The 24,791-nt window shown below is 44.3% G+C and overlaps 1 protein-coding gene across 1 annotated transcript in view; it reads left to right on the top strand.

Annotated features, from left to right (window-relative positions):
- The window catches only part of LOC147120086 (aryl hydrocarbon receptor-like), a 188,966-nt gene that overhangs the window by 87,722 nt on the left and 76,453 nt on the right, over positions 1-24,791 (top strand). Inside the window, exons 3-4 of the mRNA XM_085985649.1 lie at positions 1,647-1,762; positions 23,558-23,647. Of these exons, the coding sequence (XP_085841775.1) occupies positions 1,647-1,762; positions 23,558-23,647 (206 nt within the window). The remainder of the gene's footprint in view (positions 1-1,646; positions 1,763-23,557; positions 23,648-24,791) is intronic.

Raw genomic sequence — 24,791 nt, forward strand, 5'->3', positions numbered from 1 at the left:
AAGGATGGAAACCTGATTGGAGGGATTCAAACATGGAGTTGCGGGAAAGATGGCCTCCTTCTGTGCTGTACAAGCCTATGAATCTATGACAAGGGGGCATAGATTGAAACTCATGGACGTCAAATTTAGAAGCAGTGTCAAGAACTTGGTCTTCATACAAAGAGTGATCAACACATGGAATGGAATCTGGTAGTGGAGGCAGAAACTGGAATTATTAAAATAGCTAGATGCTGTGATGAGAGGGATTCTCTGGGGTCTTTCTGGATGGAAGGGAGGGGATGGGGTGAATGACCCTTTTAACCTTATCTGTCATATGATCTACATCATCGTTGGCTGCTTGCGTGCACATATATGCAATAAAGCAGAAAAGATGACTAACCTTGGAAGTATTTTGATTTCTCGCACTTCCAAGTTTTATGTAAGCTTTCTCAGGGTAGTTAGTTTGCAGTACATCTTACTATCTACCCATTACTATTTCTATAAATCAAGAAAAAAGACAGACTAGCATAGATAGAGACTATAGGGGGAAAGGGGTGAGTCTCTTTCCTTCATGATGCACTAGTAAAAGGATCATGCTTTTCAACAAGGTTTGTAAATCACTGAAGAAAGATATGCCAAGCACTTTTTCATGAGGACAATGCCCCTATAATTGTTAATACTGGATTCCCCACCCCTCTGGGAAACAACTGTTAAACCAGACTGAAATGCATAAAAATAGGAAGTTGTACACATTTCATTTTTATTGGATTTGAAAGTCAGCTTGTCAGTAAAATAGATGAGTATCTACTTCAGGTGCTACGAATTTTACAGAAAGCAGGACCTTCGATAAAACCAACTTGGGGGAGATCCTTGCACATTTCAGCTTTGTTGTGGTCCAGTGATGCTGCTTTTGCAGGGGTTCAGAGCAGTTTCAGGTGCACAGAACCGGAATCACCCACAGTTCACACTAGCGTCACTGTCCGTGTCACTGTCTGAAATCGGCCGCCAGGTTTGTCCACTGCCCCAGCCACTCGGTAAAGCTTGCTCACTACCGCAATGTACCATCCAGACCATGCAATGTACTCCAACATATTGGGGATGGGGAGGTTCTCTCTGGGCGCGATTTCTAATGAAATTGTATACAGTTTATTTAGAACAGATTTGCAATTATGCTATACAGGAAACCTTCTGTTACAACCAATGCAATAAAATAAAGTGAATTAATGGTAGTATAAGTCAGGAGTTGTCTTTGCCATTCAGCACTCTTCCAACTTAGTTTTGAATCTTTCTAATACTGGCAGAGAAGTGTCAATCCTGCCAACATTACAATCCAGCTGGCATTGGGAAGCTGGTGGGCAGGTACAAGCACGGCTTCTCGGAACTACGCTCTTACTAGGTGAGGGTGGTGTGGAGCCGACAGTGTAACTCCTGTCTGCCTACTGCATGTCACACAGTACAGTTGTCTGTAGGTCCCATTTCAGTTTAAGTTGTAATGAATGCACCTCTAGATTTCAGATTAATCCTTGGGAGAAGGTGTACGCATTGCTGTCACTCATAGCAAACCGCATGGTGTGCAAAACCCAATGGACTGAAAGATTTGGACGTGCACAGCAGTGCTTTTGTAAATATTATGTTTGTGCTAAACCTATTACTGTGCTTCATTGCAGTTGCCTTCAAGAATCACAGCTGTAACAAGATAGCCGACGGAAATGGTAACCACGGCAACAGGAAAGTGTCGGGATTGGCGGATGGAGTTCTGCCAGAGGGAGAGCTCTTATTACAGGTCTGTGCTTTAGGCTAGATAACTGGCTGCCTTCTTCCCTGACGTGTCCCACTTAATGATAAGATGCACTCCATCTTTTTCTTTCTCGTGTATTAAAAATAAATGCTTTAAATGTAAAGGTTGCCATACTAGGACACTGATTGGCCTTTGCAACAGATTCCTATGATTATTTTCAGCGTACAAGGACGAAATGGGGAGTTTACATTTTGCAAGTTGAGACAAACCCGAAGAGGCTGGCAGCAGCACTATTGGAACTTGGCACTAAGCTCACTCAAGACGTGATTGATGCTGACAGTTGTACGTTTAGTGAGTTAAGAGTGCCAGTCAGCACTGTTCATCAGGGGGCTCGAATGACCCTCAGTGTTTGAGACAAGCAAAGCTACACCACAATTACAAGGTCACTCAGCTGTTGAACTATCTTTCTTATCTGGAGCCACTTAAGACCAATAGCAGCTCCTTGAATCAAAAGGTGTTGTGACCATTTCCTTGGAAGTCCTTTTTGTTTTTTTTAAATTTAACATTATCCTGACTTTCTCCCGTAGTGCAGATGTTTTCCTTTCATCTCCACTCCATTGGCTCCTATTTTCCCTGTCCTGCTGTACACTTTTCCTTCAAAGATCCTTCTTGAGCTATGTGTTGCAGGCCTCGGGCTTTTTCACTTCTGTTTTAAAAAAAAAAAAAAAAATAGATTGGAAATATTCTGCTAAATTTGTTGTCATCTCCCTCAATTAGCAAAAAGTAAATGAAGAAAAGTTTCAGAATATCTAACTAACCACAATAGACAACATCAACAGTGGCTTTTCTTGGCATGGTACTTCCATGGTGCCCACAGCACAGGAACTATCGTGCTCCATGGTGCGTTTGATCACCTTTTTATTTGTTACTTTGGTGCAGTGACAAAATGGACTATTGTGATTTGTCTCGCTCTGCTCCACCTAAAATAGATTATAACATAACCCTCACCCTGTTTATTTAAAGATTGAACTGACATCCTGGCAACTTCATTAACGAATTGGAACAAGTTCCAAAGACTGTAGGGATCCATTCTAACAGTCTGTTGTGTGTAAGACTACAATAAGATTGTTTCTCTCTAAGTAAATGTATATGATGTCGATAATGCAGAGCAAGGAGTCTGTAGTTGTTTCGGGTGATGTAGTTTGAAAAATTAACCTACATACAGTGCATCCGTGCTAACTACAGCTTCTTCCTGCACACTTACCTCGGGCATACCCATTCAGAGAAGTTCATCCAAGTACACTGTAGTACAAAATATATAATTTGGACAATAAGTACTGTGAACAAAAGTGGACTAAAATGTTTTAGTTACCATAACATGAATGAAATCATTTAAAATTGACTTTTTGCCAAAGATTCCAGTAATAAACAAGAAGGTGATGAGACTCATTTTGACGAACAGTTAACAGAGTGGCATTTACAGAAGTGGGAACAGGGTGATTATTTTGCAGTGTGTATGGGCTGCAACATCAGACATTGACTTGTGATTTTATAGAACAAAATAACTTCAATGAAAATGAGTAATGAATACTGTACTAGGATTTTTTTAAAGTTATATATACAAAAATGGATTGCCTGTTAACATCAGAAAGTGAAAGACTATAGAACTTTTTATAACACGCCAATAAAAAGTTTATTGGTTTAACTGTGACCATTTTACAATATTGACATTGGAGAAGATTTTCATCTTTCCCACCTGAGCGTTGAACATTATTTGGATGGAGAGCAGAAAGGAAAATCTGGTGGGGAGGATTGTATGCCAGTAACGGAACCTGGCTAAATTTCCTTTTTATTGCAAGAAATCAAAGAAAAAATCCAATTGGCTCTGAGGGGCATGCAATCCTCTCTGCCAGATTTTCCCTTGTGCATTCCACCCAGGTCATGCTTAACAGACTGCAAAGACAGACATCTTTATTTTAATCTTTATCTTAATTGTTTTCAGGATTTTGGAATTAATTAAAAAAAATTCTAATTGTGAGTGTTCTGCCCTAGAGCGGGTCCTAACTGAAGTCACGCACATGAGATTGTTCAGCCACTTACTCGGGAAGAGTAGCTCAGGTGGCTTCCTGTTGCCTTCCTCACGGGTTTTTATCTTCCTAGGTGGGCTGCACTGCAACCAACACTAAAGAGCCCCACTGACCCTTTTACGATGTAGAGGGGCACCCGCACACATCGGACTCAAGTACCCCTGCTGGATGTCAACCCAGTATTCAGAGTGCCAGTGCTACGCTCACCAGAGTTGTCCATAGTGGGGCCCAAACCCAATCCTTCTGACTCAGAGGCAGGAATACTGCCACTGAACCAGTGGTCACTCAATCTGGACACGAGTATTCCGCAGGATGTCAACCCAGTATTTAGAGACCATATTCTAGACTTCAATCGCCAGGGTTGTCTTTAGTGGGGCTCGAACGCTTCACCTAACTCAGAGTGGTGGGGGGAGAATGCTACCACTAACTAAAGGCTCACCTAATTTTTAAGAGTTTGTCTAATTTTCTCATGGTTTGAGATGGTGGGGTGGCAATATGGCATTACTGTATACATGCTTTTAAGTGGTTCTTGTCGTAAAAGTTGTTGCAAAATTTGCCCACAGACAAAATGGTCGCGCTCAAAGGAGTTCGTGGCCTGCTCCGTGCAAAAGAAAATTAGAGGGAACATTGGACTTGACCTCGGCCCTCTGGTTGGGCATCAGTACGCGACGGTGTGATGTCCCAGACTGTCTGGTGCAGCTGTTCCTTCGTTCTCTTGACAGCCGGTTTCTAATGCAGCCCCTGTGCCTCCAGCTTTAAATGGCTGTCTGACTTTAACAGTGTTGGTCACTGTCTTCCCGGAATACTCAGCACAGGCTTCTGGAGACTGACCTTGCCAGTCGCTCTACCACGGTATACAGCTGCATCTCTAATTTAAGGCTCCTACATCATTTATTGAATACTCCCAACACAATCCACAGCAGGGACCGCTACACTGCGGGCAAAGACCATTGTCGTATATTTGTGGGTCCGTCAATCTCGAATCTTAATACCTTGCACAGTAAACTCCAATCAATATACATGAAACAGTATTCTTCGTAAAATTTTTCTGACTGCTTGCTTCCTCAAGGAGCTGGATGAAGAGCACTGTTAGCCACTAGTAAATCATTAAAGAAGTAACCATAAGTTTGTTTGTAACTGTGGTTGTGGATACCTTGGAGGATTCTTATGCACTGTGTAGACAAATGAATTTAAATGTGAATAATCTAAAATGCTCAAGTGTGTATGTCTTTCCACATGCTCACCTCTGGCACTCCACAGAGCTTCACTCACTGGATCCCACACTCTCCTGTCTTCTGAAAGTGCTGACTCTGGCTGTGTTCAATTCTACACTCACTGGCTACCCTCCCCTGAAAGTGCTCCCTGGCACTCTACAAGGATCCATCCTCTTCCTCATCTGCACGCTGCCGCTCAGTGACATCATGGGCTGGAATTCTGATGGGCCAGGACTTCCGCCCGCTCCGCCCACTCCCCCGAGCTCTGCCCGCCCCCCCCCCCCCCCCCCGACCTATTTTCCTCTGCAGGGGTTCATTTCGCATGCACGGTGGGCACCCAGTGGGATTCCTGTCGCCCAGAGCGAGCCCGGTAGTGCAGCAGCGGCGGCAGCACCCCTGCGCCGCCCAAAGAACCAGCAAGTCACTCAGTCTGCCTGTCGGGTGGGAAACCTAGTAAAAAACTCAAAGTTCAGGTAACTTGTACTTGCATAAGAACATAAGAAATAGGAGCAGGAGTAGGCCATACGGCCCCTCGGGCCTGCTCCGCCATTCAATAGGATCATGGCTGATCTGAATCTAGACTCACATCCACTTCCCTGCCCTCTCCCTGTAACCCCTAATTCCCTTATCTGCTAGGAAAATGTCTATCTCCATTTTAAATTTATTTAATGTTGCAGCTTCCACAGCTCTCTGAGGTAGCAAATTCCATAGATTTACTACCCTCTGAGTGAAGAAGTTTCTCCTCATCTCAGTTTTGAAAGGGCAGCCCCTTATTCTAAGATTATGCCCCCTAGTTCTAGTCTCACCCATCAGTGGAAACATCCTCACCGCATCCACCCGATCAAGCCCCCTCACAATCTTATATGTTTCGATAAGATCGCCTCTCATTCTTCTGAACTCCAATGAGTAGAGTCTCAACCTTTCCTCATACGTCAACCCCCTCATCTCTGGAATCAACCGAGTGAACCTTCTCCGAACCGCCTCGAGAGCAAGTATATCTTTTCTTAAATATGGAAACCAAAACTGCACGCAGTATTCCAGGTGTGGCCTCACCAATACCCTGTATAACTGCAGCAAGACTTCCCTGTTTTTATACTCCATCCCCCTTGCAATAAAAGCCAAGATTCCATTGGCCTTCCTGATCACCTGCTGCACCTGCATACTAACTTTTTGTGTTTCATGCACCAGGACCCCCAGATCCCTTTGTACTGTAGCACTTTGCAGTTTCTCTCCATTTAGATAATAGTTTGCTCTTTGATTTTTTCTGCCAAAGTGCATAACCTCACACTTTCCAACATTATATTGCATCTGCCAAATCTCTGCCCACTCACTTAGCCTGTCTATGTCCTTTTGCAGGTTTTTTATGTCCTCCTCACTCACTGCTTTCCCTCCCATCTTTGTATCATCGGTAAACTTGGATATGTTGCACTCGGTCCCTTCCTCCAAATCGTTAATATAGATTGTAAAGAGTTGGGGTCCCAGCACTGACCCTGCGGAACACCACTAGTTACTGATTGCCAGCCCGAGAACGAACCATTTATCCCAACTCTTTGTTTTCTGTTAGATAGCCAATTTTCCACCCATGCCAGTATATTACCCCCAATCCTGTGTGTTTTTTTTACCTTGATCAGTAATCTTTTGTGTGGAACCTTGTCAAATGCCTTTTGGAAGTCCAAATACACGACATCCACTGGTTCCCCTTTATCCACCCTGTATGTTACATCCTCAAAGAATTCGAGCAAATTTGTCAAACATGACTTCCCCTTCGTAAAACCATGCTGACTCTGTCCTATTAAATTATGTTTATCCAAATGCTCTGATACTGTTTCCTTAATAATGGACTCCAACATTTTGCCAACCACAGATGTTAGGCTAACTGGTCTATAGTTTTCAGCTTTTTGTCTACTTCCCTTCTTAAATAAGGGTGTTACATTAGCAGTTTTCCAATCTGCCGGGACCTTTCCTGAGTCCAGGGAGTTCTGGAAAATGATCACCAATGCATCCACAATCCCTACCGCCACTTCTCTCAAGACCCTCGGATGTAGGCCATCAGGTCCGGGGGATTTATTCGCCTTAAGTCCCATTATTTTACTGAGTACCATCTCCTTAGTGATTTTAATAGTGTTTAGCTCCTCCCCCCCCCCCCCCCCCATTGCCCCCTGTTTGTCCAGTGTTGGGATATTTTTAGTGTCCTCTACTGTAAAGACTGATGCAAAATATCTGTTCAGCGTCTTTGCCATCTCCATGTTCCCCACCACTAGTTTCCCAGTCTCATCCTCTAAGGGACCAACGTTCACTTTAGCCACCCTTTTTCTTTTTATATAGCTGTAGAAACTCTTGCTATCTGTTTTTATATTTTTTGCTAGTTTACTTTCATAATCTATCTTCCCTTTCTTAATTAATCTTTTAGTTATTGTTTGCTGGCTTTTAAATGCTGCCCAATCTTCTATCCTCCCACTAGATTTGGCTACTTTATATGCCCTTGTTTTCAGTCCGGGTTTCTCGTCCATAACTTCTCCCTGCCTCACTCCGAGCGCATGGCCCTGTAACTATCAGGGCCTGCGTGTTTCCGCAAGGATTCTTCAGTCTGATTGATTGAAGAGCAACTCTGTTGCTTCTACTGCTCACGCATGCCACAGACCCTCGTAACCGAAAGTTTCCGTGCAAAAGTCCACGCATGCCGTTCCTTCACTGGCTGCAAAATCTCGGCCATGAAGAGTCCTTAGTAAAATTAGTTTGGACCATCAGCCAGGAGTTTTCAAATCTGATATCAATTCCCCCCCCCCTATGATTTTTAAAAAGTATTTTAATGAAAGTTGAATTGACAATCAATTGTGGAAAGGTGTGGGAAATTCTAGACTGATTGAGTCAAGTTAGAGGAATACTCTCCCCTGAAACATGCCTCTGAAAAGTAATGAAAACCACTAGCATGGTTCCTGATGGGACCGTCTCATCTGCATAGCTGCGGTTCCCCAGATGTGTGAATACTGTTGGATTTGATCTTGTGCATGAGATCTGTTTCTGTAATTTATTTTGAGCTATTCCAGGCAGTGTTCAACTGAAACAGTATCCAGCCCCCCCCTTGCTCCGCTAATTATTCACTAGGTAACAAGCTGCAAAGTTGAAAGTTCCAGCAGCCCATTGCAACATCTGCTCCTCTGATCATCTTAATTCATAAATATGTAACATATGCAGCAGTCTTGTCCAACACACATTAAATAAACTTGTATTTTTGTGAACTTTGGCCTCTTTCTCTTCACCGCTCCCCTCCCACAAATTCTCTCTCCTTCGCTTCCCCTGAAGATGTTGGTTGGTTACTGAGTATATTTTTCACAGGTTGCTCATCCTCTATACATTGCCCATCTTACATGTGAGAGTCCAGACATTGAAGTAGTGGCAGGTTATTTGACTCTAGGGTGGGGACAGAAATCACAGCCATGCCTGATTGTGTCCACACGGGTCAAAATTCATTCGGGGTCACTTGGTGACCATCAGTAAGCTGGGCAGATTTTCTCCTCTCTTGACCCACTTTTGATGCCTCTGCTGAAATCAGCTAACTCAACACAGACTGGGAATTAAAACTAGAATCATCTTGTCAGATCAGCTCTGTATGGTCGTAGATAGAATTTACAGCACGGAAACAGTCCAATTATGCTCCACACAAGCCTTCTCCCACTCTGTTTACTTCATCTCACTCCATCAACATATCCGATTCTTTTCTCCCTTGTGTGTTTATCTAACTTCCCCTTAAATACATCTCTGCTATTCGCCTCAACTACTCCTTGTGGTAGCGAGTTCCACATTCTAACCACCCTCTGGGTAAAGAAGTTTCTCCTGAATTCCTTATTGGATTTATTAGTGACTATCTTATATTTATAGCCCCTAGTTCTGGTCTCCCCCACAAGTGGAAACATCTTTTCTGTGCCTACCCTATCAAACCCCTTCATAATTTTAAAGACCTGTATCAGGTCACCTCTCAGCCCTAACCGGTTTAGACTTTCCTGATAGATGCATCCTCTCAGTTCTGGTATCAAACTTGTAAATCTTTTTTGCACTTGCTCCAATGCTTCTATGTCCTTTTTGTAATATGGCGACCAGAACTGTGCACAGTATTAAGTGTGGTCTAACCAAGATTAGCCTAATGTAAGTTTTACATAACTTCTCTGTTTTTGAATTCCTCTCAAAATGAAACCCAGTGCTTGGTTTGCTTTTTTATGGCCTTATTAACCTGCATTGCTACTTCTAATGATTTGTGTATCTGTACCCCAGACACCTTTGCTCCTCTACCACAGTTAGACTTTTATTTTCCAAGCAGTGTGACCTCCTTATTCCTCCTACAAAAATGCACTACCTCACACTTATCTATTTTAAAACGAGTTTGTCAATTACACGGCCATTCTGCAAGTTTGTTAACGTCTCTTATATTTTCACAGTTCTCCTCAGTATTAACCAATTTGCTGTCATCTGCAAATGTTGATATTGTGCTTCCGATTCCTGAATCAAAATTATTTACATAAATGGTGAACAACAGCACGGATCCTTGTGGAACACCACTTCCCACCTTCCGCCAGTCTGTAACTCCCTTTAACCCCTACCCTCTGTTTTGTAGCCAGCTTGCTATCCACTCTTGCTACTTGACCCCGACTCCACATGCTCTGACCTTAGTCCCGAGTCTACTGTACAGTAGCTTATCAAAGGCTTTTTGAGGTACAGGATGCAGGTCTGAGGCTATTGTGCTGAAGCTGTGGTCAGGCCACACCATGAGTACTGTACTCGTTTCTGGTCATCAAGGGAACTGGGCAAGCCCTGGAACTGGTGCATAGAAGGGTTCTCCTTGGAGCAGAGAAGGTTAAAATTATGAGGGGTTTGATAGAGCAAGTAGGGAGAAACTATTTCCTCTGGCAAGTGGGTCGGCAACCAGAGGTCATAGATTTAAAATAATTGACGAGAGCTCGAGGGGAAATGAGAAATCTCTTCACACAGAGGGTTGTTAAGATCTGGAGCACACTACCTGGAAGAGTGGTGGACTCTTGATCCCACAGTAACTTTCAAAAGGCAATTGGACATGTACTTGAAGAGGACTAATTTGCAGGGTTATGGGGGAAAGAGCTGGGGTGTGGGACTAAACTGGGTTGCTTTCAAAGAGCCGGCATAGGCACAACTGGCCGAATGGCTTTCTTCTGTGCTGTAAGATTCTCTGATTGTATGAAGGGTTCTGATGCTGATCTCCAGCATCAGAGGCCTGCGTAATGAGGAAAGGATAGACTTTTCAGCCTTGAAAGGACGCGAATGAGAGGGGCCGCCTAGAGGGACATAACTGTTAAAATTTGAGGACGTCTGCTTCTGCTGCCATTCAATTACCTGCACATCACCTGCACTATACTGGTCCAAGTTACCAGCATCATCCGACGTGACTGTGACTGCGGCTCACTGTCCCTCCTCACTGTTGCTGTCAGCACTGTCAACCACTCCATCCTTCTCGCACATCACTCCTCAACAATCCACTTCCTTGGCATTACGCTCTCATGGTTGTCTCCTTACCTGTCGCATTGTCTACACTACATCACCTCAGGTGGCTTCTCCTCCCATGTTCTGTGATGGAGTGCACGCCTCCCCCTTCATCATTTACATGCTACACCTTGATAACGTAATCCAGAAGCATGGGGACAATTCCACATGTATATCAATTGCGCTCAGTTCTACCTCTCCAACCCGCCCATCAACCCAATGACTTTGCCACTCTCCAGCTGCCTAACCAACATTCGGGCCTGAATGATCCTTCAATTACTCTAGCTCAGTCCCAGCAAAACTAAAATCATTTTCTTTGGCTCCCACAAACACCTACATGTCTCCAGCCTATGAGCTATCTGCTCAATTCAGGTTCCTTCTCCAAATCCAATTGGACACCCCCACCAAGACTTTCCCCTCTACTCCCCCCTGATGAGAACATAAGAAATAGGAGCAGGAGTAGGCTTTTCGAGCCTGATCCGCCATTCAATAAGATCATGGCCGATATACTCAACGACTGAGCCTCCACAGCCCTCTAGGGTAGAGAATTCCAAAGATTCACCACCCTCTGAGTGAAGAAATTTCTCCTCATCTCAGTCCTAAATGGCCGACCCGTTATCCTGAGACTGTGACCCCCGGTTCTAGACTCTCCAGCCAGGGGAAACATCCTCCCTGTATCTACCTGTCAAGTCCCTTAAGAATTTTATACATTTCAATGAGATCACCTCTCATTCTTCTAAACTCCAGAGAGTATAGGTATCTATCTCTCCCCTTCTGCTGCTGGAACCCTTATCCATGCCTTTATCACCTGGTTACTGATTTCTCCAGTGCTCTCCTTGCTCACCTTCCTGGCTCCACCCTCCATAAACTACAAGCCACCCAGAGCACTACTACTCGTATTTCATACGCACAAAGCTCTGTGCACCTGTCCGCTAAGCCTTTGCTAGGCTGCCAGAGAATTGACTTGAACATCCTTGTCCTCATCTACAAATCTGTCCATGGCCTTTTCCCCTCTACAATTTCCTCCAACTCTTTGGTGGCAATTTTAACTGAACTCGCGGGTTGGGTGGAACGCCGCTTTTACACCACGCCCAAAATTACTCTCCGTTGACTTCCCTGGAGAGTAAAATCAGGTGCTGGCGTTGCACCCGATCCCATCAGTTTCTCCATCAGCGGGTTAAAATTGCCCCCTTTGTCTCTGTCCTCTGGTGCTCCAACACCAGCCTACTCCTTGCTCCCCACTCTACCACTGGTGCAGCTTCTTTAGCCTTATTGGAGCATAGAAGGTTCAGAGGTGATTTAACAGAGTTTTTTTATTATGAAAGGTTTTAATTGAATAGGGAAAGGCTATTTCCTCTGGTTGGGAGTTAGTGATGAGAGGTCATCAATTTAAAATAGTCAAAGAACCACAGTCTGGCCTAGGTACGCTTACTACATGATAGAATGATAGAAAATTTAAATTGCATTTATATCCTGCATTATCATGTCCAAAAGTCTCAAAACACTTCACTGAATTACAGGAAACTTTGGTTTATCCGGAGGTTATATGTCCGGAATACTCGATCTAACGGCAAAAATCAGGAGTCGTTTTCTATATGTTTTTTTTAGTTCTCGTTGCTTTTTTTTCCCCCAGTCAAGCACTGCAAGGTCTGTAGCTATAGCAACAGCTTCAGCTACAGACGCTTGCAGCTGCAGCTGACTGTTTTGAAGCTGTAGGGTTTGTTGATTCACACGGAGCTTCTCAGTTCCGTATGTTTAAACATTAACTCTGGTATGTCCGGCACTTTTGATGTTACGGCACCAGCTCGGTCCCGTCAGTGCCGGATATCAGAAAGTTTCCTGTACTTTGGAGAGCAGTGAGTATTATACAGACAAACACAGCAGTCATTCTACATCAGCAAAGACCCACAAATAGCAATGGGATCAGTGACATTTGATCTATTTTTGGTGCTGTTGGTTGAGGGGAAATGTTGGCCAGGACACCAGGAGAACACTAATACAAAAAGAAAATACTACAGATGCTGGAAATCTGAAATAAAAACAAAAAATCTGAAATAAAAACAGAAAATACTCAGCAGGTCAGGCAGCGTCTATGAAGAGAGAAACAGAGTTCAGTGTGTTAGAATAAAATTTTGCTGGACAAGATTTTGCTGGAAGAGACACAGACAACAAATTCGCTGACTGGGACTAATTGAATCACTGCACAGTGAGACATGCCACGCTTACGCATGGCTGGAACAAAGTTCATCTCGTGTCCTGACTGGGACTAATTGAATCACTGAGGACTAACCAGGTTCACTGGTATCCTATCATCGAACTAATCACTTGTATCCTATTATCGAACTAATCACATTCCGCTGGGGAACAAGATGGAACAAAGACCTGAAGAGGCAGAATTGGCAACGCAAGTGTGTAAACTCCTGACTGGAGGAAAATAATGATATGCGCTAATAAACAAATTGATTGGATGAATGTAAATGATCTAAAACTAACTTCTTGGAATTGTATATAAGCTCGGCACACACTACAATCGGGGAGAAGGTGCTCTCGCAGACCGCGTGGTTGCAGACGCTTCTCCCAGAGCTCTGTCATTTAATAAAGTTGTCTCTCTTACTCAAAGTCTAGTTTCCGAGGAATCATTTTTCCTACAACATATCAGCGATGGTCCTTGAGTACTCCGTAGACGTGCACTGTGCACCAGTCTGGACCAGAAGTAGCCACACTCGACTTGTTGATGTCCAACTGAACACTGCAATGCAGTGAATCACTGGAACCCTCAAGTCGACCCCAGCACCCTGTCTGCTCGCGCTGTTGCACATCGCTCCCCCATCTATTTGCCACGATGCCACAACCCTCCGGAAAGTTCAGCGAATCGTGGAAAACGAACGCCTCCCCATCCACCAGGCTCTCCGCAGCGTACCTCACCACCGCTCGAAGTCGCACAAGCCCTTTTGGACCCAGGCACTTAACCTTCGACAATGCAACTTCAGCCCTGATGATGCTTGGAAAGCCAAATGGACTTCACAAGAAGTCACAAACAAACATGTTGTGAAAGACCCGACGCAGAAGATCTTCTGCGAATCTTATGGGCAAACCTAAACCGCATCCGTACAAACCATGGCAGATGCGGACACTCGATGCACGAATGGAGAATTTAAAAACTCTCCAGTGTGAGACTGTGGTCACCCAGAACAGACCATGGAACGTACAACAACTCGATGAGCAATTCACAAATACGAAGGAGGCATCACAACAAAAAACTCCGCTACCCCTGACCCAATTATCCTGCTTAACCACCTAAATGTAAAATTATAGCTGTTGCTCTACAGCTACGTCAGCCATACGAAGTAGCAGTACTACTGCACTGGAGTGCTCATTTAGATTGAGCTCCAATCCAGGTATGGGCCTTGAGGTGACAACCTTGTGATCTGACGTAAAGAGTGCTACTGGGTTAAGCTGGCATAGAAAGTTGCTGATCCAGTTTCAATTATACATACTGTAGAAAATGATCCTTGGGTCAAATTTTTGATTCGACTGAGCCGTGGCTCAGAATTATAGCCCATGAGGTAAACATGGATGTTATCTCTAGGTGAAGTTTCCCAGAAACCAGCAGAAGTGCCATCGACAATTAATCAATTCTCTGATCAAACAGCTGTCAGTAACGGGGATGCCAAAAAACCAAATGTCTTGAATTCCAAGGAGGTGAAACTTAAAATCAATGCGAAGTTCCTCCATGTTGCTTCACTCTCCCGATAGGAATCACACGAGCATTTTTTTGCTTTTAACTTTGTATACCATCTGCTGCCAAAATAACTGGAGGTGGAATGGCTTTGGATGTAAGAAGGGTTGAATGGAGCGGCACTGAAATGGGTAATCGTGTCTCGAAGGCTGAGTGAGCGAATGCGCCACACGGTGCGGTATGGTCTCCTTTGGCCCAGGAAGACCTCAGTTTGGCTCTGTACAGCATGGCGGATCCAACTGGGTTTCTCGACCAAGACGAGTGGGTGTTGGGAAGCCTTAATTTGGTATTCAGTGCCTTCCATTGTTGCATGCTTTATTTGCACCAATTTTCACCCCATCTCTCCTGAAAACACGGACTCCTGCTGGGCTAAGGTTCTACTGTTGCCAACTGCCCTCCCCATAGCTCACCCAACTGCCTGCTCTTCACAGTCTAGACGGTGTATCAGCAGGCTATTTTCCTTGACATTTATATGTTCAGATATCCAGTAAGACTCACTGGAAGTGATGAGAAGGATTCTGGCAGATTTGTGAGCGCTCCCCAGCCCAGGGGATACTGAGACGAGCTCTAGTGCCCCTCCTGCTGATTACCACACCACATGGTGTAGAGAGTCACAAAATTATTGGGGCAGTAAGCCAAGTAACAACAACAACTTGCATTTATATAGTACCTTTTAATGCAGTGAAACGTCCCAGGCGCTTGACAGGAGTGTTATCAAATAAAACTCGACACCGAGCCATATAAGGACAGGTGAAAGGAGCATCTTAAAGGGGGAAAGGCAGAGAGGTTTAGGGAGGGAATTCCAGAGCTTAGGGTGTAGGCAGCTGAAGGCAAGGCTGCCAGTGATGGAGCGATGAAAATCAGGGATGCTCAAGAGGCCAGAATTGGAGGAGAGCAGATATCTTGGCGGGTTGTAGGGCTGGAGGAGGTTACAGAGATGGGGAGGGGCGAGGCCATCGAGGTACAGTAGTTAAACACGTCTTTAACATAGAAATAATGACTCCGTTTACACATTGGAAATCTGCCATACACTAACAGAAGAAAATTAAACTAGAGTTGTAAACAAATATTTTTCTAGGGAAAATGTAAACAATGTAGAAATCTCAAATATAATATACTTTTAATGTACATTAACCAAACAATAGAGAAATCATAACGTTTTGTTTTAAAATAATATCTATTATTAATAACAGGAGGGTAGAACTTGGCAGGAAGAAAAAAATGGTTTGCCTTGTCAGTTTTGGCAACACGTTAGGAAAAATATTGTTTCTCTTTTTTTCGTCCTCTGCCCGAGAACAGTTTTTGCCAAAATTTGTCTTTTTTATTGCTGTTAAGAATTCTCACGATTGAACTCTGCGCCAGCGAGCAGCTCGGGATAAAAGAAATTCTTTTGCCAGTATGGGGCTTACTTGTTTGTCAAAAAGCTTTGTGACTCATGAATTTCTAGCTTTTATAATGTCAGAAAGGCAGACCTACCAAGTTGAATTACAGATCGAAAGGGCACAGTTTATAGCTGTGTTGACATCTACGTTTCCAGCTCTCTCTCTCCCCACCCCAAACCTCAGTTGGTAAATGTGAGGTGTTGGGAAGGTCCCACATTCAATCCGCAGACTGCTGAGCTAGCTGATTTCAGATAGAGCAGTGATTGAGGCGTTGGCGCCCCTTGTGGGTTGGTAGGCGCAAAATAAGCCAGGCTTTTTTTGTTAATTCTTTGGATGTGGCCATCACAGGCAAGATGTTTATTGCCCATCACTAGTTGCCCTCAGAAGCTGGTGGTGGCTCTTCTTGAACTACATAGCAGTTCAATACAACTGAGTGGCTTGCTAGGCCACTTCACAGGCCGGTTCGAGATAGCCATGTTGGCGTGGGACTTGAGAGTTACATATAGGCCAGACCGCGTAAGGACAGCGGATTTCCTTCCCTAAAGCACAGTAGTGAACAAGTTTTTTTACCGCTTCCTGGTACTAGTACCAATCTTTTTAATTTCCAGATTTAAAAAAAATTATATTGAATTTCTCTCTCTGCCATGGTGGGATTTGAACTCGCATTCTCTGGATTACTAGTCTAGGCCTCTGGATTACTAGTTCAGTAACATAACCACTAAGTTACCGTATCTATAACCACTACATTACCATATCTATGACCACTATGCCACCATACCCATTCCCTTTACTGTACCCATCCATTCGCTTCCCCCTCCTGATTGCTGTCCAGTGACTTCTATTAAACATCGGGTATAAATGAAGGTATAGCCTGCTGGCCCACTTCTGGTTTAAATGTAAAGAATGGGCAATTTGGGTGAGGTATTAGGGAGCTGTTGGCTCCCATGGAATTCTATCCCAGCATCTTAAAGAAAAGAGGGGAGAAAATTAAAGGGTACAGGTGATACTCCTGGCATACCAATGCTGCTCAATTTGCTTGTATGCTGACAGTCTTCAACAACAACAACAACTTGCACTTATATAGCGCCTTTAACGTAGTAAAATGTCCCAAGGTGCTTCACAGAAGTGTTATCAAACAAAATTTGACACTGAGCCACATAAGGAGATATTAAGGCAGCTTGGTTAAAGAGGTAGGTTTTAAGGAGTGTCTTAAAGGCGGAAAGAGAGGCGGAGAGGTTTGGAGATTCGACGCTCAGGTGAGTTACTTTTGCGACCACAATAAACTCCTCGCCCGCAACCATTCTTGTTACACTATATAATCTGCACAGAATCCTGCAATGGAATTTTAGTCTCATGACACTGGATCAGCAAGCTCCAGTCCAAATTGGGTGAAAGCCAAATAATCGCTGCTCCCTTATTTGGGAGAACTTGGGGTAGATTTTGACTTTGTGCGATAGTGTAAAATGGGTGCTAGCGAATCGGCAGCCCATTGACATCAGGAGAGATGTAAAACGGGCTGCCGATTCGCTAGCACCCGTTTTGCACTATCGCACAAAGTTAAAGTCTACCCCATAGTGTGCGACATGTGTTACCTATATTTACAACAGTATCTTATCCCGGCCCTCAAACATCACAAAGCTCTTTGTATTCAATGGATTTCTTTGAAGTGTATTAACAGCTCTTAAGGAGCAACTGTGGCAGTTGGTTTATGCATAGCAAGATCTCCTATAGGGGATGAACGAATAGTCAGTCAATCTGATCGTGGTTGAACAAGGGATGTTGGATCAGTAGCCCCAGGGGAACACTCTACCCCTCAAATAGTGCCATGGGATCCTTTAATATTCACCTCAACAGGTGGATGGTGTTAGATCCGTGGTTCAGTGGATAAATAATCACACGGATGCTGTACATTAACAAATAACAGGTCTTTACTGGAGGAGGGTAATCTCTAGACTGGGGTACAGAGGCATGCGCACAGCTTATATACCGGTGTGGTCACTGCCGGTACTACAGTATACAGGAGCTGTAAAAAGTAGTTCTGACTTAAAGGCACATACACTACAGATGGGATCTCTTTAGTTTTTCATCTGAAAGATAGCAACACCGCGCACCCTCAGTACAGAGTTCCACTAGCTCATGTGCTCAAGATGTGGAGATGCCGGTGTTGGACTGGGGTGGACAAATGTGAGAAGTCACACAACACCAAGTTATAATCCCACAGCTTTATTTGAAATCACAAGCTTTCGGAGTGTTGCTCCTCCGTCAGGTGCTCAAGTCATGGAATGGTGCTTGAATTCACATCCTTCCGAGTTGGAGGAGAGAGTGCTACAACTAAACCAAACTGCCAATAATTAATAGATTTATATAATGCCTCATTACATCAAAGCATCCCAAAGTGCTTCACGCAATGAATTACTTGGAACTGCAGTTGCTGTTGTTAGTTAGGGGATGAGACTAGCGTGGACATTTAGTGTTTAAAGCATTGCCTGGTGTAGCACAGAGTCGATGCTTGGGATGTTAGGATATTGCTTGGTGTATAAAGGCACTGCCCAGCATCGTACTGAGCCAGTAGCTTGTTGTGTAAAAGCACTGAGCCGTAGAGATCAGTAAGATCACCAGTCAGTGCTGGAAAATGGACATTGATTGAGGGCTGGGTTGGGCTCTGCTATGGTGCCCTCCCCATGATTGAATAGCATTCTGATATTCACTAGGCTCATCCTCGAGAACTGATACTTGGCTGAAGTATTGTACAGTTGCTGATGCCAATGGAATTGGAGCTCAGTATGACTCATTGACTGTTGAGCAGGAAAGAAAAGAAAAACCAGGGAACTGGCTATTCTGTGTCTGGTACTGTGTAATGAGAAAGGGCTAATCAATAATCTTGTGGTAAAGAGGCCTTTAGGGACAAGTAACCATAATATGATTGAATTTTACATTAAGTTTGAGAGTGATGTAGTCCAATCTGAAACTATGGTCTTCAATCTAAACAGAGGAAACTACAAGGGTATGAGGGACAAGTTGGCCATGGTAGATTGGGAGACTACACTAAAAGGTATGAAGGTGGGCATACAATGGCTAACATTCAAGGAAATAATGCATAATTTGCAACAAACATATATTCCTCTAGGGCATAAAAACCCAACAGGCAGCATGGTGGCATAGTGGTTAGCACTGTTGCCTCACAGCGCCAGGGACCCGGGTTCGAATCCGGCCTCGGGCGACTGCCTGTGTGGAGTTTGCACATTCTCCCCGTGTTTGCGTGGGTTTTCTCCGGGTGCTCCGGTTTCCTCCCACAGTCCAAAGATGTGCAGGTTAGGTTGATTGGCTATGATAAATTGACCCTTAGTGTTAGGGGGATTAAATATGTGGGGTTACGGGGATAGGGTGGGATATGTGTCGGTGCAGGCTCGATGGGCCGAAATGGCCTCTATCTGCACTGTGGGGTTTCTGTGATTCTGTGATTCTGTGAAAAGTGATCCAACCATGGCTAACAAAAGAAATTAAAGCTAGTAATAAGTCAAAGGAGGAGGCTTATAAAGTTGCCAGAAAAAGTGGTCAGACTGAGGATTGGGATCTTTCTCATTACACAATACCATTTCCAGAATAGCCAGTTCCCTGGTTTTTCTTTTCTTTCCTGCTCAGAAATCAGCAAAGGGGGAACCAAGAAATTGATAAAGAAAGGGAAAATGGAATATGAGCACAAACTAGCGAAAAATATAAAAACGGATTGTAAAAGCTTCTATAGGTATGTGACGAGGAAAACACTGGCGAAGGTAAATGTAGGTCCTTTGCAGTCAGACATGAGAATTTATAATGGGGAATGAGGAAATGGCAGAGAAATTAAATAAATACTTTGTTTCTGTCTTCACGGAGGAAGACACAAAAAACCTCCCAGAAATACAAGAAAACAATGGTGTGGCGAGAATGAGGAACTTAAAAGAAATTATTATTAGTAAAAAAACAGTACCAGCAAAATTAATGGGACTAAAAGTCGATAAATCCCAAGGACCGGGTGACCTACATCCTAGGGTTTTGAAAGAGGTGGCCATTGGGATAGTGGACACATTGGTTGTCATCTTCCAAAATTCTATAGATTCTGGGAGGTTCCTGCAGATTGGAGGATAGTAAAAGTAACCCTGCTATTTAAGAAAGGAGGGAGAGAGAAAACGGGGAACTACAGACCTGTTAGCCTCACATCAGTAGTTGGGAAAATGCCTGAATCTATTATAAAGGATGCAATAACTGGGCACTTAGAAACTAATAGTAAGATTGGGCAGAGTCAACATGGATTTATGAAAGGGAAATCCTGTTTGACAAACCTATTGGAGTTCTTTGAGGATGTAACTAGTGGAGGAGACAAAGGGGAACCGGTAGATGTGGTGTATCTGGATTTTCAGTCAGCCTTAAATAAGGTCCCACACAAGAGGTTGGTGAACAAAATTAGGGCACATGAAATTGGGGGTAATATACTAGCATGGATTGAGAATTGGTTAACAGACAGAAAGCAAAGAGTAGGGATAAACAGGTCTTTTTCAGGATGGCAGGCTGTGACTAGTGGGGTACCGCAAGGATCGTTACTTGGGCCCCAGCTATTCACAATCTATATCAATGATTTGGATGAGGGGACTAAATGTAACATCTCCAAATTTGCTGATGATACAAAGCTAGGTGGCAGTGTCAGTTGTGAAGAGGCTTCAAGAGGATCTCGACAGGCTCAGTGAGTGGGTAAGAACATGGCAGATGGAATATAATGTGGATAAATGTGACGTTATCCACTTTGGTAGAAAAAAACAGGCAGAGTATTTCCTAAATGGTGAAAGATTGGGGAATGCAGATGCTCAAAGGGACCTGGGTGTCCTTGTACATGAGTCACTGAAAGTGAATGTGCAGGTGCAGCAAGCCATTCGGGAGGCAAATGGTATGCTGGCCTTCATTACAAGAGGATTGGAGTAAAGAAGTCTTCCTCCAATTATATAGGGCCTTGGTGAGACCACACCTGGAGTACTGTGTGCAATTTTGGTCCCCTTACCTAAGGAAGGATACACTTGCCATAGAGGGAGTGCAGCGAAGGTTCACGAGTTGGATTCCTGGGATGGTGGCACTGTCTTATGAGGAGATTGAGTAAACTAGGCCTGTAATCTCTTGAATTCAGAAGAATGAGAGCGGATCTCATTGAAGCATGCAAAATTATTACAGGGCTTGATAGGATGGATGCTGGGAGAATGTTTCCCTTGGCTGGGGAGTCTAGAACCAGGGGCCACAGCCTCAGGATAAAGGGTAGGCCATTCAGGACTGAGATGAGAAGAAATTTCTTCACACAGAGGGTGGTGAATCTTTGGAATTCTCTACCCCAGAGGGCTGTGGAGGCTCAGTCATTGGGTATATTCAAAACAGAAGTCGATAGATTTCTGACAAGTAAAGGCATCAAGGGATATGGCGATAGGGCCGGTGAATAGAGTTGAGGCAGAAGATCAGCCATGATCTCATTGAATGGTGGAGCAGGCTCGAAGGGCCGAATGGCTGACTCCTGCTCCTATTTCTTATATGTTCTTATATTGCACCTTATCAAGCCTCTTAGAAATGTCTCCAAGTGATGGAATACACTCCACTTGCCTGGAGGAGTGCAACTCCAGCAACACTCAAGAAGCTCGACACCATCCAGGACAAATCAGCCCGCTTGATTAGCGCCCCATCCACTACCTTAAACATTCACTCCCTCCACCACCGGCGTACTGTGGCTGCAGTGTGTGCCATCTACAAGATGCACTGCAGCAACTTGCCAAGGCTTCAGCAGCACCTCCCAAACCCGTGACCTCTACCACCTAGAAGGATAAGGGCAGCAGGCGCATCGGAGCACCAAGTTCTACACCATCCTGACGTAGAAAGATATCGCCGTTCCTTCATCATCGCTGGGTCAAAATCCTGGAACACTCTTAACAGTACAGACTGCGGTGGTTCAAGAAGGCGGATCACCACCAGCTTCTCGAGGGCAATTAGGGATGGGAGTAAATGCTGGCCTTGCCAGCGATGCCAACATCCCGTGAAGGAATAAAAAAAAGGCCTTCAAGTTCAATGAATCACTTTGGAAGTGCAGTGAACAATGTGCTCAGCAAGATACCACAAACAACAATGCAGTAAATGACCTGTTGCTCTGTTTTTGGTGGTGTTGGTTGAGGAAGGAATCTTGGCTAGTACCAGGTGAACTGCCAAGCCATCATCAAATAGTGTCATGGGATCTTTTAAGATTCACATGAAGCAGCAGCATGAGCAGTCCCGACTTCCGTTTAATATCTTATCTAAAGGGTGACACATTTGTCAATGCAGCACTCGCTCTACTGCACCCGAGTGGCCAGCCAGATTTTGCATTTAAACTCCTGGGAGGCAGCTTGAACCCAGAGGAGAGCGTTCTACCAACTCACCAAAGCAGAAACCCGAGAGAAGAAGCACCCTGCCCTGTACGGCCAGCATTGATTGGACTGAGATTGTACTTCAAGCAAGAACATAAGAAATTGGAGCAGGAGTCGGCATTGGGAATCCGCGAGCCTGATCCGCCATTCAAGAAGATCATTGCTGATTTTCTACAACAACTCTACTTTTCCGTCTGATCCAAATATCCCTTGGTTCCCTTAGCACCCAAAAATCTATCGATCTCTGTCTTGAATATACTCATCGACTGAGCATCCACAGCTCTCTCTGGGGTAGAGAATTCCAAAGATTTACAACCCTCTGAATGAAGAAATTCCTCCTCATCTCAGTCCTAAATGGCTGACCCCTTATCCTGAGACCGTGACCCCTGGTTCTAGGCTCTCCAACCAGGAGAAACAGCCTCTCGCCATCCACCCTGTAAACCCCTCTAAGAATTTTATAGCAAGGCACACATTCTGGCCCCGTGCTGAATTTACGAGTCTTGGTTTAAAGTTAAATGTTAAAGTGGAGCCCAGTAATTAGGGTGGCGACCTGTTGGGTTCTGAACTGGTTGATCATCTGGTTGTGGGTCTTTGTGATTGAAAACCCAAAAGTTCTCGGTGCATCTCCTGGCTGTTGTCCTGTGTATACGTACACCCCAAAGTTAACTCTGCACATGTATATACCCGAATCAATTATCCCTTTGTACACAGAGGCTGCAGCTGTTGTCTCTCAATTATCCCTTGTACCTGCTTGTGCGGAAGCTATGCCCCCTGCCCCCATCCAGTTTGACTCTGCAATCTACTAGTGCAATGCTTTATTTAGAATTATTAATAATCTAGCATTGAATAAAAGAAATAAGTAGTTTAACCGAGGCTTATAACAACTTTACATGTAACAGCTTCTGCGAGTTTGCAAATACAGATTGAGCGTCCAGAATCTGGCAACCTCGGGACTGAGCCGAGCCAGTTTTCGTGTTTTTCCGGACTTTGGAACGTGTTTCTGATGCCCTAAGTCCGGAAACGCCCGAGCCCAGGTTGCGATACTTCGGACATCAGAAACACGTTCCGAATCCGGATATGCCTGGGCCCAGGTTGCGATATTTCCGGTTTTTGGTAAGCCTCCCTCAGGGTGTCCAGATTCCGGAACATTTTACGGATTCCGGATGACCCTGCCACCAATTGTCCCGGATTCTGGAACACTCTGGATTGCGGAACTCTGGATTTTGGACGCTCAACCTGTACTGTCTTGCAGACTGACTCACTTGGCAAGTCTGGATCTAACCCGTTGCCTAATTCTGAGATTGCTGTAGCATTTACTGATGTTGAGGGAATGTCTCAAATTGAAATATTGCAACTACCTGAGTCTGCTATATTCCCAATCTTTTCATTTGTCTATTTATTGGGAAAACTTGATTTATATACCTGATGTAGTTTTACCTTTTACTTTTATTTCCAATTTGCACAGATCATTAATATTGATTTTCGTATTGGTTTTCCTTATAGGCTCTTAATGGATTTGTCCTGGTCATTACAGCAGATGGACTTATTTTCTATGTTTCCCATACAATTCAGGATTATCTAGGATTTCACCAGGTTAGTATGAAAATCCCATGGAAACCACTATTGTATTTTAAAGCGTTAGTCATAGATTAATGATTTTGCCGAGAATAGGAATTTCTGAAATGGAAACTGTTGCATTACCAACTAGAACCAAACCATGAGGTCACCTGACGTCCCAAATACAATGGGCCTTTCTAGTCTGTATGGCGCACGTTCAAAATGCACAGAAGTTGAAGGTATGGACTTAATTTAAATATTAGACTTTTTGAGTTGTTTTGTTTCTGCCCACTTGCTTCCTAACTGTGCAACGTGCGCCATACAGACTAGCAAGGCCCAAAGTACGATCTCTAGCCTGCACTGAGTTAGGTGGCCTCCGAAGGGATTGCAGCGAGGGTACTACAGATGGTCTCGGAGCCCGTGGGCTGGGGAGAGGAAGAATCACCCATGGTACTTGCTGGTGATCATTTTCTAAAATAACCGTGCTGGAAGGTTGCAAGCTTGTGAGTGCGTGCGGGCGTGGCTGTGTGTGTGTGCAGGTTGTGTGTGCGCACAGGGCGAGTGTGTGAGCGCGCATACGTACGTGCCAGGTAAGGACAGAATCATGCTCTGTTATGACTCCACAGCCTGTCTCCTGATACTCACATGAGGATTTGTTTCTAAAGCAAGGCATCTTAAGTACTGTGTACTCCAGCATTTGTCTGTGCCTTCGGGGGGAGAAATTTGGCGGAGGAAGCAAGTGAATTGATTGATTCTGTCATTTTAGGCAGCTTGCCACATCCAGCTCAATTGTGGCTGGTAAAAGCTCGTCGCAGCTGGGCAAGATAGAGGTGGACGACGGGCAATGCAGCTCCTGAAATAGAAGGCTTAAATGACCGCATGAGTTGCTCTTGTTTCTACCCACTTGCTTCCTAACTGTGCAGCTCCATGTACAGGACCTGGCTATGTTTAACTTTTCATGGACGCTGGTCACCTCTGGCCAGTCCGCGACCGAGAGTTATCACTTGTCTGGTTTTGGAGTGAGTGGGTGTCTGGGAGTTTCTAAAGTATAAACCAAACACTCAAAAGTCTAATATTTAAATTAGGTCCATACCTTCAACTTCTGTGCATTTTAATGTGGAGCCATTGGTTAGTAAGGTCTCCATCTTCAGCAGAACAAAGTCCGAACTGAAGCCGTGAT

The sequence above is a fragment of the Somniosus microcephalus genome, chromosome 4, assembly GCF_052327205.1.
Source record: "Somniosus microcephalus isolate GS21.2 chromosome 4, FLI_Smic_1.0, whole genome shotgun sequence".
Classification (NCBI taxonomy): Eukaryota; Metazoa; Chordata; class Chondrichthyes; order Squaliformes; family Somniosidae; genus Somniosus; species Somniosus microcephalus.